This window comes from Lucilia cuprina, chromosome 2 (assembly GCF_022045245.1).
Source record: "Lucilia cuprina isolate Lc7/37 chromosome 2, ASM2204524v1, whole genome shotgun sequence".
NCBI lineage: Eukaryota > Metazoa > Arthropoda > Insecta > Diptera > Calliphoridae > Lucilia > Lucilia cuprina.
The window spans coordinates 28,923,194-28,940,363 of NC_060950.1; the positions used below are offsets into that span (position 1 = coordinate 28,923,194).

Sequence of the window (17,170 nt, forward strand, 5' to 3'; positions counted from 1 at the left end):
TAAACTATAGAATATAGTCTCGATTATAGACTATAGTCTGGAATAAAGACTATAGTCTAGAGTATGAACTATAGTATATATATTCTATAGTCAACATTATATTCGGTACTCTAGATTATAGAATAGACTCTTGAATATAGTCAGCCTATAGATTGTAGTCTGAACTATATACCATAAGTTCGACTATGAAATATAGCCTCGACTTCAGAATGCGGTGTATAATCTGGTATATATACTATATGCTAGACTATCGACTATAGTCCACCCTGTATACTATAGGACTATATTCTTGACTGTAGACTAAAGTCTTGGTATTACCTTTAACACTTTTCTACCAACATTAAATTCTTCCTAATCCACTGTGTAGCCATAGTGAGACGACATGAATGATGTTGACCACAAACGAAAGGAAACAAAAAACAGAACTGAAGAAAAAAAATACATAATTATAAAAATGGCATAAATTCTAATAATGCCCACGATTACACAAAAAAACAAGCTAAAATAATAAAATAGTAAATTTGCAAATATGCAATTTTTCCGCTGTTTGTTTTAATTAAACATTAAAAATTTATTGTTGCGTTTGATGTTGTGGCTGCTGTTGTTGTTGTTGCTGCTGCTGCTGTTGTTGTGTTATAGTATGTTGTGATGTAGGATGTTGTTGCTGTAACTGCTGCTGTTGATGTTGAGATTGTACCGCAGCTACTGCAGCTGCCAAAGCCGATGCTGATGGCGGTATATGAGGAGCATGAGCTGCTGCACGCATATGTGCGGCTGCCATATGAGCCTGTGGTGCCATATGCGTAAACATATTACACTGTTGCTGGTGCAAATGATGTGCATGGGCATGATTATTGAAATGATGTGGCGCCGCTATTATATCCGATGATGTTTGCAATATTATTTCCGGTTCAATCATATTCATCTCATGTTCATCATTATTATTGGCGGCCCCGGCATTGGCTGCGCCCGGTGCCGAGGATGGTGATTGCTGTTGATTGTGGGCATTTGTTGAAGGCGAGGTATCATTACTACCCGAATTATATTCTTGTTTAATATTATTTTGTGGATACAAAGTAGCACTTAAATTGTGAGCATTTGACGTTGATGACGTGTCATTTCGAGCCGTATTATACTCTTGTTTAACACTATTCTGTGGATACAGAGTAGCACTTAGATTTTGATGTAAAATGGGATGGCACAGTGAGGGCATTAGTGCCACACCGGGTATGGGTAGAGGATGATGGGGAAAATTGGGTGGTGGATAGAGTAGACCCTTGTTTAGTTGTGACATGTGAGTGGCAGCTGTATTAGTGGAGGGTGGCATGTTGGCCGTTGTGACCTGTGTTAGATTGTTGTTTGTATTAGCACTGGTAATGGTAGTTGTTGTTATACTACTTGTAGTATTCGGCATATTTGAAGTATTTGTTGTATTTGCATTATTCGTATTATGTATTCTTCGCCTTTGTGGCTGATGCTGTTGTGTATGATGTTGTTGCTGTTGCGTTAGCAACGGTTGCTGCTGCTGTTGTTGTTGTTGTGTAGCCTGCTGCTGTTGGTTAGCTTGCTGTTGCTGCTGTTGTTCTGTGGCCGTTACCACATCACTAATTATAACTTCCGGTTCGACAGGTGTCGTTGGCACTAAATTAAAATGTTTTGCCAATGCTGCCTCATCGACTATTATGCCTTTTTTACGTTCTTTGCGTATTTTATCGCGTAACTTTTCGAGCTGTCTAAATGCTTCATTGGCTCGTCGGGCCTTTTTACGATCACGATCTCGTTCTTGTTCCATTCGCCTATATTCGGGATTCATACGTTTTAAACGTTTACGCTCACGATCTCTTTCGCGCATAATCATTTTGTTGCGGGCTTCTTCTTCTGGTGTAAGCTGTGTGTAAAAAATAGGAAAAATGAAATAGAGAATATTACAACTATTTACATATTTTTAACAGAACTTTAATATAAAACTAAATTACACATTAATCCTCTATTTAAAATACACATGTATTCACATTAAATAAAATCCTTTGAATAATATTCCCTTAAAACTACAAATTTTAATTACAATTTCTCTTTTCTAATTTATTTACGAATAGATTACTAACATTACCATCTGGTTGGCGCATACAATTCGGTAATAATGTGAATTTTATATTTGAAACTGATGATGTACGTAATGCCTCGCCAGCAACAATATCTCGTATGGGCATAGTAAATATGAAGTAAGTAAATGCTACAGCATTAAAGATGCACAAAATAAAAATTAAACCACCAACAAATAACCTTCCATTTTTGTACAAACATATAAAGCAATGAAGACTATCCCTTAAAACGTATACTCGAATATCAATTGAGTAAATTTGAATTTGGTGATTTAATACAAAGTTTTATAGAGGAAATCTATGAACCTGCTATGGAATGGTTAGAAAAGGAATATTTACAGTAAGTACTGGCAAAGAATAATATTTATAAAATAAAAAATACACAATTTCATATTTTTTCTATTTAGTACGTTTCCTGGTTTGACACGTTCCCGCATGTTACGTGCTTTACTATTAAAACTTCAGGCAGGACATGATAATAATTTCAATATACAAAATCGTGAAGAATTTACAGTGGCTGCTTGTCATGCCGCTTTTGAATTTTTACCAGTAGAACGTCAAAATGAATTCTCAAATTGGTTATATAACAAGGCTGGCCTTTACGTTGCCAATCCAAATCATTCAGAGTTATTGTTTTATAATAAAAGTAGAAAGTCCTTGGATGTTTATGAAAGTGATATAAGTGGTGGCGGCGAATTAATTGAAACAGCTTCTATTAAAATGTATTTGCAACAATTGAAAAGTTTTCTAGAGGCTCCCTCCAGCACACCATTCTTAGTTGTAGGTCCGGCTGGTGCAGCCAAAACTTTGCTTATACAACACGCAGTTCAGGATATGTCAGGTTATGAATTGCTGACCATTAATTGTTCAACACAATTGACGCCGGCTTATATTATACATTGTTTGAGACAGGTAAGTTTTATATTAAAATATTCTATTGGCAGGATGTTATGAATTATATTTAACTTACAAGTTTTTTTAATGGAATATGAGAATTGTAACAATTTCCCTCTTGCAGTTTTAATGGATTTGAATTCTTTCTTTCAAGTAATGTTATTGTAACATCTGAAATATCCTCAAAAACTTTAGGACACGATATCTTGAAAACATTATGTGATTGAAAAAAATTAAGTTCAGATTCAACTTATATTTGAATTTATGTTCGAAATATTATAAATTATGTTTTGAACATAATTTCAAATTTCCGAACTATTCATTTTCATAATTTTAATTAATGAATCCCAAAGATTTTTATCAAAAACTTCTCGACAATTGGTTGAAAACTTTAATGCACAGAACTTTATTATTTTCAAACTATCACAAAGTGATCAATGTATCCGTAATGCCTACCAATTGCAAAACTGAGAGGTACCAAAAAGTACCCTTTTATAGGATCTCACTTAATCCAGACTCTACATACTTAATATCATGCTTCTAGGTTCAATATTATAGAAATTTCAAAAAGTTCATGTTTCTACGTTAAATATTATCGAAAATTCAAAAAGTACCTTTTGTAGAACGAAAAAGTACCAACAAGTCCTTTTTTATGTGTTCTGACTTAATCCAGGCTCCACATAATCAATTTCATGTTTCTAAGTTTAATATTATAGAAAATACAAAAAGTACTTATTATAGAAAACTCAAAAAGTACCTTTTGAAAAACAAAAAAGCACCAAAGAGTTCCCTTTTATGGGTTCTCATCTAATTCCGAATCTACGTACTTAATTTCATGTCCCTTGGTTCAATATTATAGAATATTCCAAAAGTACCTTTTGAAATTCTCACCTAATTCAGACTCTACATACTTAATTTCATATTTCTAGGTTCAATAGTATTGAAAATTCTCATACTCATATCTTTGTTATTAATGGACCGATTGGACTGATTTTAAATAGCGCAGATATCTGTGGTCTTCTGAATACTGATTTCAACATACACACAGACAGATAGGCGGACATGGCTAAATCGACTCCGCTGTCTATAAGAAATTATAAACGGACAAGGTAACTCACCCCCCGGGTGCATGTTACCTTGGTGAATTCTCCACCTTGGTGTTATTGCAATACCGGGGTATAAAGAGGTGGCTAATACCTCTAGTCTGGCTGGGACTAAAAAATTGGTTACAGTCTACTGCCTGGCTTAGTCCTTGCATAGATTGAAAAGGGGTCACCCCAGAACACAGCATAATTTGTTACTACGGGTGGCCAGTTGCCCGCAGGTCTATGTCCTGGCTCTTATGTTTTTCTCTTATGAGATGTGTACTGGGTTATATGATAATGAATGAAAGGTACCTTATACAAATGTTACCATTGAATTTCCTTTCTTGTCCAGATATGTTCGGAGTATACTCTTTTCATATCAGAATTACCACAATGTGTCTCTGTGAGTAAGAACAATGTCCTCGGCAGATGCCATCCAATGGTCAGAGATTTGATAGCTCAAGTACTTCAGCAAAGTGGGTGTACATTGGACCGGTCAAATCCAATATAAAAAAATTACCACCTGAGTTCTTTATTGAAGAATAAAAGGGATATGGTAGACCGTTGTCAAGTCTACCCAGTGGATGAAAAAGACCACCGTGGGGTAGAGCATCATGCCAGGTACTCACGTAAAACTATCGACATTCATACCCTTCTCACGAAGGTGAAGTGTATAGTAAAAAAAGTTAACAGTAGAGGTTGACGATTGATCACATGCTCCATTGGAACACAGGGAACTAGGGATATCTATGAGCCTAGTAAAACGTACAAGTTCCTTTTCTATATTAATATATAGTTTGACAAAGTCCATTCCTTCGTTTGATGTTGACGCAGATGAATTTCCCGACAAATCAGTACTTTGTTAGTTTGCACAAGTTCCGTATTTATAATATTTGTTTGGTGCTAAACCGTGTATTTATCTGTTTTCTTCGCCTGGTTAATGGTTATTTGGTAATCACCACTTAGCGTACCATTTTGGTATCAACCCATTCACTGAAATGCACCCTTTTAGGGCATTTCGCATCGTATTAACTGACACCAGTAAATACCTAATTATATTGGGGTATTGCATACATCATTATGTCACTTTTATATTTTTCAGATTTGCCGAAAAAAATTCCTCTGCATCAGTAACACTCAAATGGGTAACAGGAGCACCTGTGTCAATTTCAAAATTTATTATTACATTATTAACCATTTAATTACAATAAAATTTTGAACAGTCAGAGTACTTATTACCCTTGAGCTTGTTTACTACCTCCTCATATATTTGTAGAATTTCCTCGGTAGAATCGGCATTATGCTCCTTCTTAATTTGATTCAATTGACGTTTTGCTTTAGAACACATGCGTCTTAGATGACCTTTTACGCCGCAAAAACTGCATATTGTATCCTTATGTCTTCTTTCGTTATACTGTTCATTTTCTTTCGATCTATAATTACTGGTTAACATGTCTACTGTAGTATCATTCGATAGAGATTGTTGCAATTCCTCTTCATTTTTGTCAGCACATTCATAAGTTTTCGCTATGGCTAGTGCAGTTTCTAATGTTAGTTGCACTTTTTCAAGCATATGATTTTGAATTTTCTGGTTTTTTAGTCCAAAAACGAATTGATTACGTAGAGCTGTACTCAGGTATGTGCCAAAATTGCAATGTATTGACATCTTTCTTAAACCATTCAAATATTCTTCACACGACTCATCCGGCTTCTGTTTCTGTAGATGGAATCTGTAGTTGGCTAATATTTCATTAGGTTTCGCTTCGTAATATTCATTCAAAATGGATTTAATATCATCGAATGTTTTATTTTCCGGGACGTCTGGTAATAATTTGTCACATAGGATATTATATGTATCCATGCCCATATAATATAATAAATAATGTTTCTTTTTTGCTATATCGCAATTCAATATGTCCAATGCCGTCTCCAGGCGAGTGACCCATCTTGACCATGTGGAGACATTAGCATCGAACGATTCCATATTAAAAACAGTTGCCTGTGGTTGTGTATTTGTAAGTGGTGTCACCATTTTGTATTATGTCCAATTTTTTGACAGCTTGAATTTTTTTATCTGAATCATATTCTTGTTTATCCTCGTCACCAGTTGTTATCCTTTAAATAAAACCAATATTGTTCCATGCTTTCATGATTTTATTTCAAGAACAACTTATATACATAAATATGATATTCAAAGCAACTAAAACAAGAATGTTATATTCAGCTATTCTAAATTTTATACATATATATTTTATATGAGAGATAAGGTCAATTATGGACGTATCCTAAAAAAAACTCATTTGCTGTGGCGTCTTTATAAGATGGAAACGTTCTTTATTAAATTTCGCTGAGAGAGAGAGAGAGAGAGTATGGGGTAGGGTCAGTTATGAACCAATAGTTATCAAATTTATTGAACAAATTAAAGTTGAAACAAAAGGAAGTCTTATATGGAAGATAAGGTCAGTTTTTGACCGATCATTATAAAATTTGGTAGACAGGTTTTGGTTCCCACAAAACTTGTTTATCTAGAATTTTATTGCTGAAGTGGTGTCTTTAGTAATTTGCTGTGGCGTCCTTTTATGATGAGTAGAGATAAATATGGACCCATTATGATTGTTTAAACATTATTTCGAGAAGCCACAAAAAAGCTTATCTTGCAACACGTACTTAACACTCTTTTAATGGAATCACAATGGTTCTTTTGGTGTACGTGCGGAATGCATATATTTATAGCATTTTGAAGGGGTTTTTTCATATGGGCTAAGGTCAAACGAGACTCTATAATTGTAAAGTTCATTAGGGTCATCGAGGCTAGTATTGAACTAGGTTTTGCAACTTTTTGTCGACATACGAGTATATTAAACATAATTATGAACTTAAAAAATGGACCGATATTAACCATTTTCAACAGGCTTCGTCCCTGGGACAATAGAAGATTATTTGCCAAATTTGATTTAATTAACTTCAAAATTGCGACCGTAGTTTGATTACAAGGTTTACATGAACGGACAGACGGATGGACATAGCTAAATCGACTCAGAAAAAGATTCTTAGCCGATTGGTATACAAACATCAGCACAAACCCAATATACCCTCCCCACAAAAATGGTATAGGGTATAAAAAACATAGCTAATGTTGCAACATAAAAATAAACTAAAGATTTATACCATTTTTTATTTAACATGAAATAAATTTTAATTGCCACTACAATATTTAGAAATTAAAAATGTAAACAAATTATTTACCACAATTTCAACACAATCCCAGTCGAGGCATTTGTTTATATTAAAATATATACAAACATTCAAAATATAACAAAAAACAATTTCATTTAAATGGAGATTAATTAAACTTTATTGCTTCGAGGTTTTTAGTTTTCAACAATTAATTTCTGAACGCTACTAAACGAAATTTTTCTTTTGCAAATAAAATTTATACTCAGTACAAGTATTTATTTTTTGCATACATAGTTTTATAAAAAGCTTTTAACCACTTTCAAAATGTCCTTTTTTATCTATTTTATAAATGTATTTTGTATTTTATGTTCGTTCGTTCGTTTGTTTGTTTATGCATTTTCATTTTAAAAACATAGAATTGTATGACTGTAAGTGGAGTGCGTGGACGGGAATTTAAAGCGAAACAGACACGTTTGGTAATGTATTTGAAAAATTTGGATCTGTGTTATTTGGATGCTTGGGGTTGCAGTGAAATTGTTGAATTATTATTGCAACTTGTGCAACGACAAGGCTTTTATAACGATAACAGCTCAAATTCTGGCCTAAATGCGGTTAAGAATAGTACGAGTGGTGGCGATAGCAACAAAGGCAAAGGCAATAATACTACCAACAACAGTAGCAAATTGGAATGGATAAATGTAAGTGGTTTACAAATATGTGGTTCCATTTCACAGTCTACAACGCAAACGACAACAGCTGCGACAGCTAATGCAAGTTTGGTGAAAATTGCACCGCGTTATTTGGCTATAAATCACTTGCTGCACGTCGGTTATCCCACCCAACAAGATATGTTAGCTGTTATACAACGACATCTGGAACATTTACTTTTAGGCAACCCATACCATCTTCAAGCTGGCGGCAGCAGCAGCAATGACTCTGCCCGTTTTAAGGGTATGAGTTTACAAAATGTACAATCTATATCTGAAGGTTTAATGGAATTCTATACAAAGGTTAGTAGTAACATAATGGCTGTAATAACTATTTTTCTGTACATTATTTTGTATGCGTTTACTTTTCAACATGCTCATACTACTCAACTTAATACAAAACATATGAATGAAAACTATTTAAATTGTTCCTTTTTCATATTTTCTCCCTTCCCTATTTAATAGTTTCAAGCTGCCTTTACTATGACTCGTAAACGTGGTGGCAGTGCTGGTAGCAATAGCACAGATGCTGCTGCCATTGCTGCTACTGGTTGCAATGCTCACTATCACTTTTCACCGAAATTTATAATGAAAACATTGGCAAATCTCAAATATTATCCAGAAAATTCATTCAATGAGGTAAGCTTGTTCTACGCTTCGTTTTCGTCCTACATATATTGGTTTTTATCTATTATTCTTTTTTTGCGAGAACTTCCATTTAAATGCAAACCAAAAAAAAAGAAATTTGTTAAATAAATTTTAATTAAATTCTTTATTTTTCTCATTTTCTTCTTGTGTATAATATGTATTTATCTGTATTTTGTTTAATGTTGGTTCGTGGGTTATTTTCATTAAATGGTTGCTGCATACAAATAAAAACAATAATAAAGGCTTTATACTGTGAATTAGTATCCATGTTTAAGGATCGTTTAGCTTGCGAGGATGATGCTGAGAAATTTGAAACAATATTAAGACATTCAATGCGTAAAATTGGTAGTAAAGATGTAAGTAGAAATACGAGCTTTTTATATGTTATATATTTTTAAAGAGTTGGAGGAATTTCTAATTGAAAATTAAAGAGAGTTTTGTAACGCAAAATTAAATAAATTGTACATGTAGAAAAATGTTTATATTATACGTAGTTACAAAAATTTATTTGAACATTTCTCATCACATACACGATACAACATCAATTGTGAATTAAACAATTGGACTTAAGGATACAACTACAGTTTCAAACCTAAAACTGAACTAGAACTGAAATAAAACCGAAGAGGAATTAAACTAGAGTTATGTGAATCTGAACTAGAACTGAACTAGAACTGAAGTAGAACTGAACTAGAACTGAACTAAAACTGAACTAGAACTGAACTAGAACTGAACTAGAACTGAACTAGAACTGAACTAGAACTGAACTAGAACTGAACTAGAACTGAACTAGAACTGAACTAGAACTGAACTAGAACTGAACTAGAACTGAACTAGAACTGAACTAGAACTGAACAAGAACTGAACAAGAACTGAACTAGAACTGAACTAGAACTGAACAGCATGACTAAGCTTCCTTATTATTACCAATATAAATATTTGAAATATTAACTGTATTTTACATAATTTTTACGCTCTTTATCTCTTTATAAAATAAATTCACTTTAAATAATTTAATTTCATATCTTTTAGAAAATATATTTTGTACCAAAGACAACAAAACACAATAGTGAATTGCAGACCTTACAACATGATGAATGGCTGGAGGAAGTTCAAAAACAAATTACTATTTGTAGTAAGTAGAAAATGAAAACGAAAACAAAATACCACATAAATACCAACTCTGAAAACATTTTCAACGCATTGGAGAAGAAAAGGCAACAAAAGACTAAACTATAATAAATTCTAAATTTTCTTTTTTTTCTCTCTCTCTGTTCTTTTACAACAGACTCGGAAAGTTTTATCATTGATGCACCGGTTACAAAAGAATTACTGGAACAAACATCGAAACTTGCACGTTTATTGACACGCAATAATACACACATACTCATGGTGGGGACGGCAGGTGAAAGACAAATGGATTGTATTTATGCAGCAGCCACAATGCAACAGGCTAAAATCCAATTGCTACAGGGTGGTTGTAATTATGGTCTAATGGATTTTTACAATGATTTAAAATTGGTAAATACAAATACGTATACTCTTGACTAGAAAGCGAATACTCGTTTGCGGAATCAGAATTAATATGAAAACAAGAATTTTGAAAGTATTGAAAACTCTTTATAATTTATAAATAAATATTTTAAGTGATTAATTTTTCTATAAATGAAAATGAGTGTCCTCTTTTAATTCTTAAATATGTGGACAAGTTATTTTCGATCACCGTTAGTTAAAAGCTTCTTACACATTGTTTTATTTTCTTCTTGCTATTGTACCGTTTTGCTTTTTTGTCACATTGCAGGCCATGCAAGTAGCTGCTTTAGAAAATCAATGCTCCTGTTTGATAATAGAACATTGTTGGCTCTCCTATGTGCCGGACATAATGAAACCAATCGAAGCTATTTTGGAGGAAAGTGAAATATTGGATTTATTTGGTGATGATTTAGAGTCTATTGCTAGTTCACTTAAGCATTCAGCTCAATTGGAGGGCTATCAGGATACAATAGGCTCATATTTTATGAAAAGTATGTGAAAGCACAAAAGGAAAATGAAGTGGAATTATTAAAACAATTGATTATTTTGTGTTTGTCTTTTTAGGAGCCAAAGAAAATCTTCATTTAATTATTTGTTTGGATCCTATGAATTCTAAAATTGAGGAATATTTTACTAAATATCCTGCCTTATATAGGAATATGGATATATTATATCTAAGAGGCACTTCAATAGAGACCTTAAATATGTTGCCCAAGAAATTTGTGGAAGTGTTAAGCGAATTTCCTGGTCAATCAGCACCGAAAGAAAAAGTTCCTGTTTCTAGTTATTTTTCGGAGATATTAGATACTTTATTACAACAACAGGTATCTTTAAGATTTTATCAGTTGATAAAATCGTACTATTACATCTATTGTAATTTATCGAAGGATATTAATAAAAGATTGGAAAAGTTACAGGTAATTATTTAAAAGCCTTAACATCATCTGACAGAACTCTAACGAACTAGAACTAAACTAGAATAACTGTAGAATGAACTAGAACTAAACTAGAACTAAACTAGAACTGAACAAAACTGAACTAGAACTGAACTAGAACTGAACTAGAACTGAACTAGAACTGAACTAGAACTGAACTAGAACTGAACTAGAACTGAACTAGAACTGAACTAGAACTGAACTAGAACTGAACTAGAACTGAACTAGAACTGAACTAGAACTGAACTAGAACTGAACTAGAACTGAACTAGAACTGAACTAGAACTGAACTAGAACTGATCTAGAAGTGAACTAGAACTGAACTAGAACTGATCTAGAAGTGAACTAGAACTGAACTAGTACTAAACTAGAACTGAATAAGATAAAAAAATTTTGTTTTTAAACAGCACGGTGTCGACAAACTTGCTTCTGCTCATGCCGTGGTTGATACCCTGAAATCAAATGCCTCCAAACAGGAAGTGGCTTTAGCCGAAAAGCGAAAATTGGCTAATGAAGCTTTGGAAATGATTTCTTCGACTATGAGAAATGCCAATGAACAAAAATCTAGCATGTTGGAGTTAAAAAAGAAAACACAAGAAAGCAGTGAAAAACTAAAAGAGAGACAACAAGAAATCCAAGAGGAATTAGCTGAAGTAGAACCAATATTGGCAGAAGCATCAGCCGCTGTAGGTCAAATAAAATCAGAGGCATTGTCTGAAATAAGATCTCTAAGAGCGCCTCCCGAGACTATAAGGGACATACTTGAGGGTGTCTTACGTTTAATGGGTATACGGGATACGTCATGGAATAGTATGAAAACATTTTTGGCTAAAAGAGGTGTTAAAGAAGACATTAGATCACTTGATCCAGCACGTATAAGTCCCGAAAATTGCGAGGCTGTTGTTAAACTCTTAGCTAATAAAGCCGATTCTTTTGAAATGAAAAATGCTAAAAGAGCTTCGGTGGCAGCGGCACCTTTAGCAGCATGGGTAAAGGCTAGTGTTAGATATTCAAAAGTTATACAAAGTATTAAGCCTTTGGAGAGAGAACAAAAGGAATTACAAAAGAACTTAGATGTGGCCGAAGATGAAATGCAATCTTTGATGACGGGTCTAGATGATGTAGACAATCGGGTGAAGCAATTGTCGGCTAAATTAAATGCATATACCCAGGAAGCAGCAGTATTGGAATTAAAATTAGAAGAAGCTCGCAGTACCTTAACGGCTGCTGAAGTTTTGGTAGAGCAATTAAGTTCAGAGTATCAGACATGGAGCATGCAACTGGAGGAATATAAAGTTACTTTTAAAACTTTAGATACCAAGTCCTTGTTAATAGCATTGGCCCTTAATTACTACTCGCATATGTCACTAAAGGAAAGAAGGTATAGTAGCTGGTAAACTAATTTCCTCTTTACATATTAATCGCCATTTTTTATATTACAGCTTTTGTCTCAATAAACTTACTACTGAACTGCAACTAAAAGAATCATTTGATTTACACAAAAATTTACTAACCGAACAAGAGCAAATTATTTGGGAAAGCATGGGTTTGGCTAGAGATGCTCAGATTATAGAGAATGCTGCAGTTTTAAGACAAATGCTTAACTTACCATTTGGCTCTTATCCTATACCTCTACTACTAGATCCCACAGAGACTGCCATTAATTGGCTTAAAGAATACTTACACTCAAAGGAAAGACCATTTGAAGTTTTATCTCAGAATAATCAAAAATTAGCGTACGCACTGGAACTGGCGGTAAGATTTGGTAAAATATTTATAGTAGAAGACTGTCAGGAATTAAGACCACCACTAATGCAATTGATTACAAATAAAGTTTATATGAAATTCAATAAAAAACAAATAGAAGTGGGATCGAAGATGGTGGATTTGCATGACAATTTCCAGCTGGTTTTGGTCACTAAGACCCCCAAATTAACCATAGAATCGGAAATATTTGCCTATATCACTTGTATACCTTTTACTGTAACTGCGGTGGGCTTAAGTGATCAACTAATGTCTAAAGCTATAATAATGAAAAATCCAGTTTTGGAACAAAAACGTGTGAATTTATTGAAAAATGAAGGGGTACTACTAAAACAACGCCTAGAATTAGAAGATAAACTATTGGAAGAGCTATCCTTAGCTCAAGGTGACATATTGAAAAATGAAAAGCTTTTAAAAACTTTAAATGAAGTCAAAGAAAGCAGTAGTTTTATAGACAAATCCTTAAAGGAAAGTTCTGAAATAAAAGACACTTTATTGGCAGACTTTACTGCGTTAAGAGAATTATGCTCCAAAGCTTCGTGGTTTTATGTAAATCTAACCTCCTGTTATGAATTATCTTCTATGGTATTTATAAAACTATTTCTAAATGCTTTGGAATTACATGATATTGGTGGTGTCAACCCGTCTATACAAATAGAATTAAAATTTTATGGTCAATTAGTTCGGGAGACATTTCAGTATTTGGCTAGATCTATACCCAAGGATAGACATTTATCACTGGCATTATATGTATGTCGTACGGCATATAAGGAACGCATAAATGATGCTGAATGGGAATTATTTGTTACGAATTTCATGTCGGGATCTGAAGGCAGTTCTTTAAGTAGTAGTGCTGGTTATGGTCGATCACAATTTGTGGAGAGTTTTGGCAAAGAGGCAGCTTTAAAATTGCAACTTTTAATTAACCAAAAACCTGAAATGGAGGAAAAATTACAAGTGCATAATTTTTCACTATGGAGTGGTTTTAAAGAAGGAAAGTCAACAGAAATACCAGGTAATAATAAGGATATTAATTTAGTTAAAAGTTTGATTAAAAAAAGCTTGTCATGCATGAAAAAGCTTTTCTTCAAAATATATGGCTTTTCATTAAAAAGATTTTGAGTCAAAATGCTTTTCATAAAAATAAATTTAAATGACCTTTTCATTAAAATGCTTTTTAAAGAAAATTTTTATAAAAAAGTTGCAATTTTACAAAAATAATTTAAGAAAAAATTAAATTTTCTATTTCTTTTCAGTAACAACCATTAATAGCTTTGAAAAACTTTTAATAACACTAATCATAAGACCAGAACTAGTAACCCATTATATGAGACAAACTGCAGAAGAAATGTTGGGCATATCCATTGAAACAATACAACAACCCAGCATTGAGCAATTGGTGGAAGAAAGTTCTGCCGAAAAACCCATACTTATGATTACACAAACCGAAAATGATCCAGCAACGGAAATATTAAGTGTGGCAGTGCGCACTAAAGGCAAAGATAAATATCAAGAAATTTCTATAGGCAAAGGTCTAGAGAAAAAAGCCATGGATGTTATTAAAGTTTCAGCTGAAATGGGTAAATGGATATGTGTTAAAAATGTCCACCTAGTACCAACCTGGTTACTAGAACTGGAAAGAGAATTTAGTGAAATGAAAAAGCATGCGGAATTTCGTTTATGGTTGATTTGTGAATCCACTAAAGGTTTTAGTGAAGCTGTAATGTATAAGTTTGTTAAAGTTCTATATGAATATCCAGCTGGTATTAAACAGAAGGCCAAAAGAATGTTACAAAATTACGTTGTAATGGAGCAAGATAGAAGCATACTCAAAGAAGCTAAACTAATGAAGATAAGAGTAGTGATATTTATAGCCTTATCTGTTTTACAAGAACGTCGACGTTTTATACCGCAAGGTTGGTCACAAAAATATGAGTTTGGTGAGTCAGATCTTAAGGCCGCCTTACAATTACTTAAGTGGTTGGATGCTCTTATGCTAGGTGGACGCATTGATTGGCAAATAATGCAAAAATTGAATGAAAATGTGGCTTTTGGTGGTCGCATTAATAATTTAAGAGATCTGTTGGTTTTACAGAAATATTTGCAAGAATTTTTTAACAATGAATCTTTGAGTTCTAGATGGACTCCTTTTGAGGGTAGAGTTACTATACCCACTAGTACACAATGGTCAGATTATTTAAATGCCTTATCAAAGTTACCATCTCAAGATGAACCAGAGCTATTTAAACTGTCCACTAAATCAAATGTAAGCAGAGAAATTGATTACGGCCTAGATATTTTAAGAGAACTGAGGTTGTCGTATTTAGGTTTAAGTGGAGATAACGAAAAGAACCAGCAGAATTTGGAAAAACAAATTAAACCTATATTGGCTTTATGGAGGAAATTGGCACAGGTAAGGCTATTGACAGCAAACCTTTTTAATGTAAATATAAATCTACTACTAATAACATATTTTAATTTTTTCTTTTAGAACTGTTCCATAAATATTACTGCTCAAGAATTAAATGATGAACAGAAATCATCCAATCCATGGCTGGTTTTCATACACACAGAATTGAAATTGGCCGGTGAGGGTTATCAAATGATACACAATACCTTAAGTCAAGTATATAGTAGTCTTAAAGAGCTCAACTCACAGAATACAGCAAATATGGAAATGATTAATATACTTGCTTCAAATCAGGTAAGTCCTAGGAAACAATTCGCTTTAAAAGAAAAAACATGCAATAAAGAATTAAAAGGGTAATATGTTCAAATCTGAAAAGATCGCAATAAAATTACTTTTTGGTTTTTGTATACATATATGTACCGCAACTAAAACTGAACTAGAAATGAACTTGGACTAAACTGGAACTGAACTATCACTGAGATAGAAGTTAACTGGAATTGAACGATTCTTGAACCGAATTAGAACAGAACAGAACAGAACAGAACTAAAACTAGAATTGAACCAATGCTAAACTACAATTAAAGTTGAATGGAACTAAAGTTTAATGAAACTAATACAGAATTGAATTATAACTAAACTAGAACAGAATTAGAACAGAACTAGAACAGAACTAGAACTGAACTAGAACAGAACTAGAACAGAACTAGAACAGAACTAGAACAGAACTAGAACAGAACTAGAACAGAACTAGAACAGAACTAGAACAGAACTAGAACAGAACTAGAACAGAACTAAAACAGAACTTGAACAGAACTAGAGCAGAACTAGAACAGGACTGGAAAAGAACTAGAACAGAACTATAACTAGACAAGAACTTATCTAATATTAACAAGAACTTTTCTAGAAGGGAATCAGAACTGATTTAGAAATAAAATAGAAGTAATCAAGAACTTAACAAGAATTGCATTTATACCTAATTTATACAAGAAGTTTTTAATATGTAATATAACACTATAAATACTACCATAGGTCCCCCTAAACTGGCAACGTCTCTGGTGTGGGCCCACTAACGCTTTAGACTATATAAAAGCTTTCATGCATAGAGCCTCCAACACCGAAACTCGTTATCGTACCATGCAACACTTGGATTTTATTGAGGAAGTTGACTTAACCACAGTCTACAATTGTCAGACTCTTATATCGGCATTGAAACTCATCAATTCACATAAACAACAGATTTCCTGTAAAAATCTAACACTGGAGTCTCACAGTCTAACCTCCGAAAAATCATACCAAACCAGCAATACCCAACAAGTACAGCTTAGATTAAAACCTTTGCAGGTAAGTGTTTCGGATTAGAATTATAAACGGATTTAATCCGGTATTCATTTATGAAATAATTGTTTTAATATAAATTCTCGGCTTTTAGCATTTTTTCTTATTACAACCAATGTTTGTAGTTGATTTACATTTTTTCACTTAGTGTTTTTTACACGTTCTTAGCACATACCTTTCCCATTTTAGCCATAAACTGTTTGACCACCTTCTGTATATTGTTTTTATTTAACAATTTCTTATAAATATTATTGTTTTATTGCTGTTTTCTATGAAATTTTCTTATTTTGTCTGCTTTTGTATAAAAATTTTTGTTTTTGATTGACATCACGGTACCACATTTGACATTTAATGTAAGAGATTATGTCTGCTTTCAGAGTTGTAATAGATTAGCTTAAGGTGGGTTTGTTTGGCAGAGTTGTATTTTATATTAACTATCAAGTGAGCGTAGAAAAAGGAAATTCATCAAAAGGAAATCAATTTGCAAAGAAATACAAATTTTTGTTAATTAAATTAATAATAATATAATATCGTGTCACAATTTAAAGAATAAATATTGCAAAAAAATATACAAGGTGAA

The 17,170-nt window shown here is 33.1% G+C and overlaps 2 protein-coding genes across 4 annotated transcripts in view; one reads left to right on the forward strand and one right to left on the reverse strand.

Annotated features, from left to right (window-relative positions):
* LOC111682214 (cytoplasmic dynein 2 heavy chain 1) overlaps window positions 1-17,170 on the forward strand; it is a 47,738-nt gene that overhangs the window by 26,908 nt on the left and 3,660 nt on the right. The window contains exons 12-26 of one of the 2 annotated variants that reach the window (XR_006940886.1): window positions 2,097-2,222; window positions 2,311-2,442; window positions 2,510-3,014; window positions 7,675-8,268; window positions 8,431-8,604; window positions 8,856-8,969; window positions 9,646-9,748; window positions 9,902-10,134; window positions 10,415-10,637; window positions 10,711-11,063; window positions 11,489-12,462; window positions 12,524-13,860; window positions 14,102-15,111; window positions 15,173-15,258; window positions 15,337-15,365. Coding sequence is in view for 1 of the 2 variants with exons in the window: in XM_046950896.1 (XP_046806852.1) it covers window positions 2,097-2,222; window positions 2,311-2,442; window positions 2,510-3,014; window positions 7,675-8,268; window positions 8,431-8,604; window positions 8,856-8,969; window positions 9,646-9,748; window positions 9,902-10,134; window positions 10,415-10,637; window positions 10,711-11,063; window positions 11,489-12,462; window positions 12,524-13,860; window positions 14,102-15,258; window positions 15,337-15,549; window positions 16,285-16,596 (6,550 nt within the window). In the remaining variant the exon portion in view is untranslated. Of the gene's footprint in view, window positions 1-2,096; window positions 2,223-2,310; window positions 2,443-2,509; window positions 3,015-7,674; window positions 8,269-8,430; window positions 8,605-8,855; window positions 8,970-9,645; window positions 9,749-9,901; window positions 10,135-10,414; window positions 10,638-10,710; window positions 11,064-11,488; window positions 12,463-12,523; window positions 13,861-14,101; window positions 15,259-15,336; window positions 15,550-16,284; window positions 16,597-17,170 lie in introns of those variants that run through there. The other variant, XM_046950896.1, reaches the window with a different exon arrangement.
* On the reverse strand, window positions 6-16,941 carry LOC124419905 (GATA zinc finger domain-containing protein 10). Of its 2 annotated transcripts, XM_046950902.1 has the most exons (3): window positions 16,766-16,941; window positions 5,340-6,196; window positions 6-1,888 (listed from the first exon to the last, which is right to left on the reverse strand). In XM_046950902.1, exons 2-3 carry the CDS (start codon window positions 6,111-6,113, stop codon window positions 572-574), a joined length of 2,091 nt encoding a protein of 696 aa, XP_046806858.1. In that variant the 5' UTR covers window positions 6,114-6,196; window positions 16,766-16,941; the 3' UTR covers window positions 6-571. The 2 variants fall into 2 exon arrangements, with proteins under 2 accessions (XP_046806858.1, XP_046806862.1); XM_046950906.1 differs by lacking the exon at window positions 5,340-6,196 and having other exon boundaries at window positions 16,766-16,938.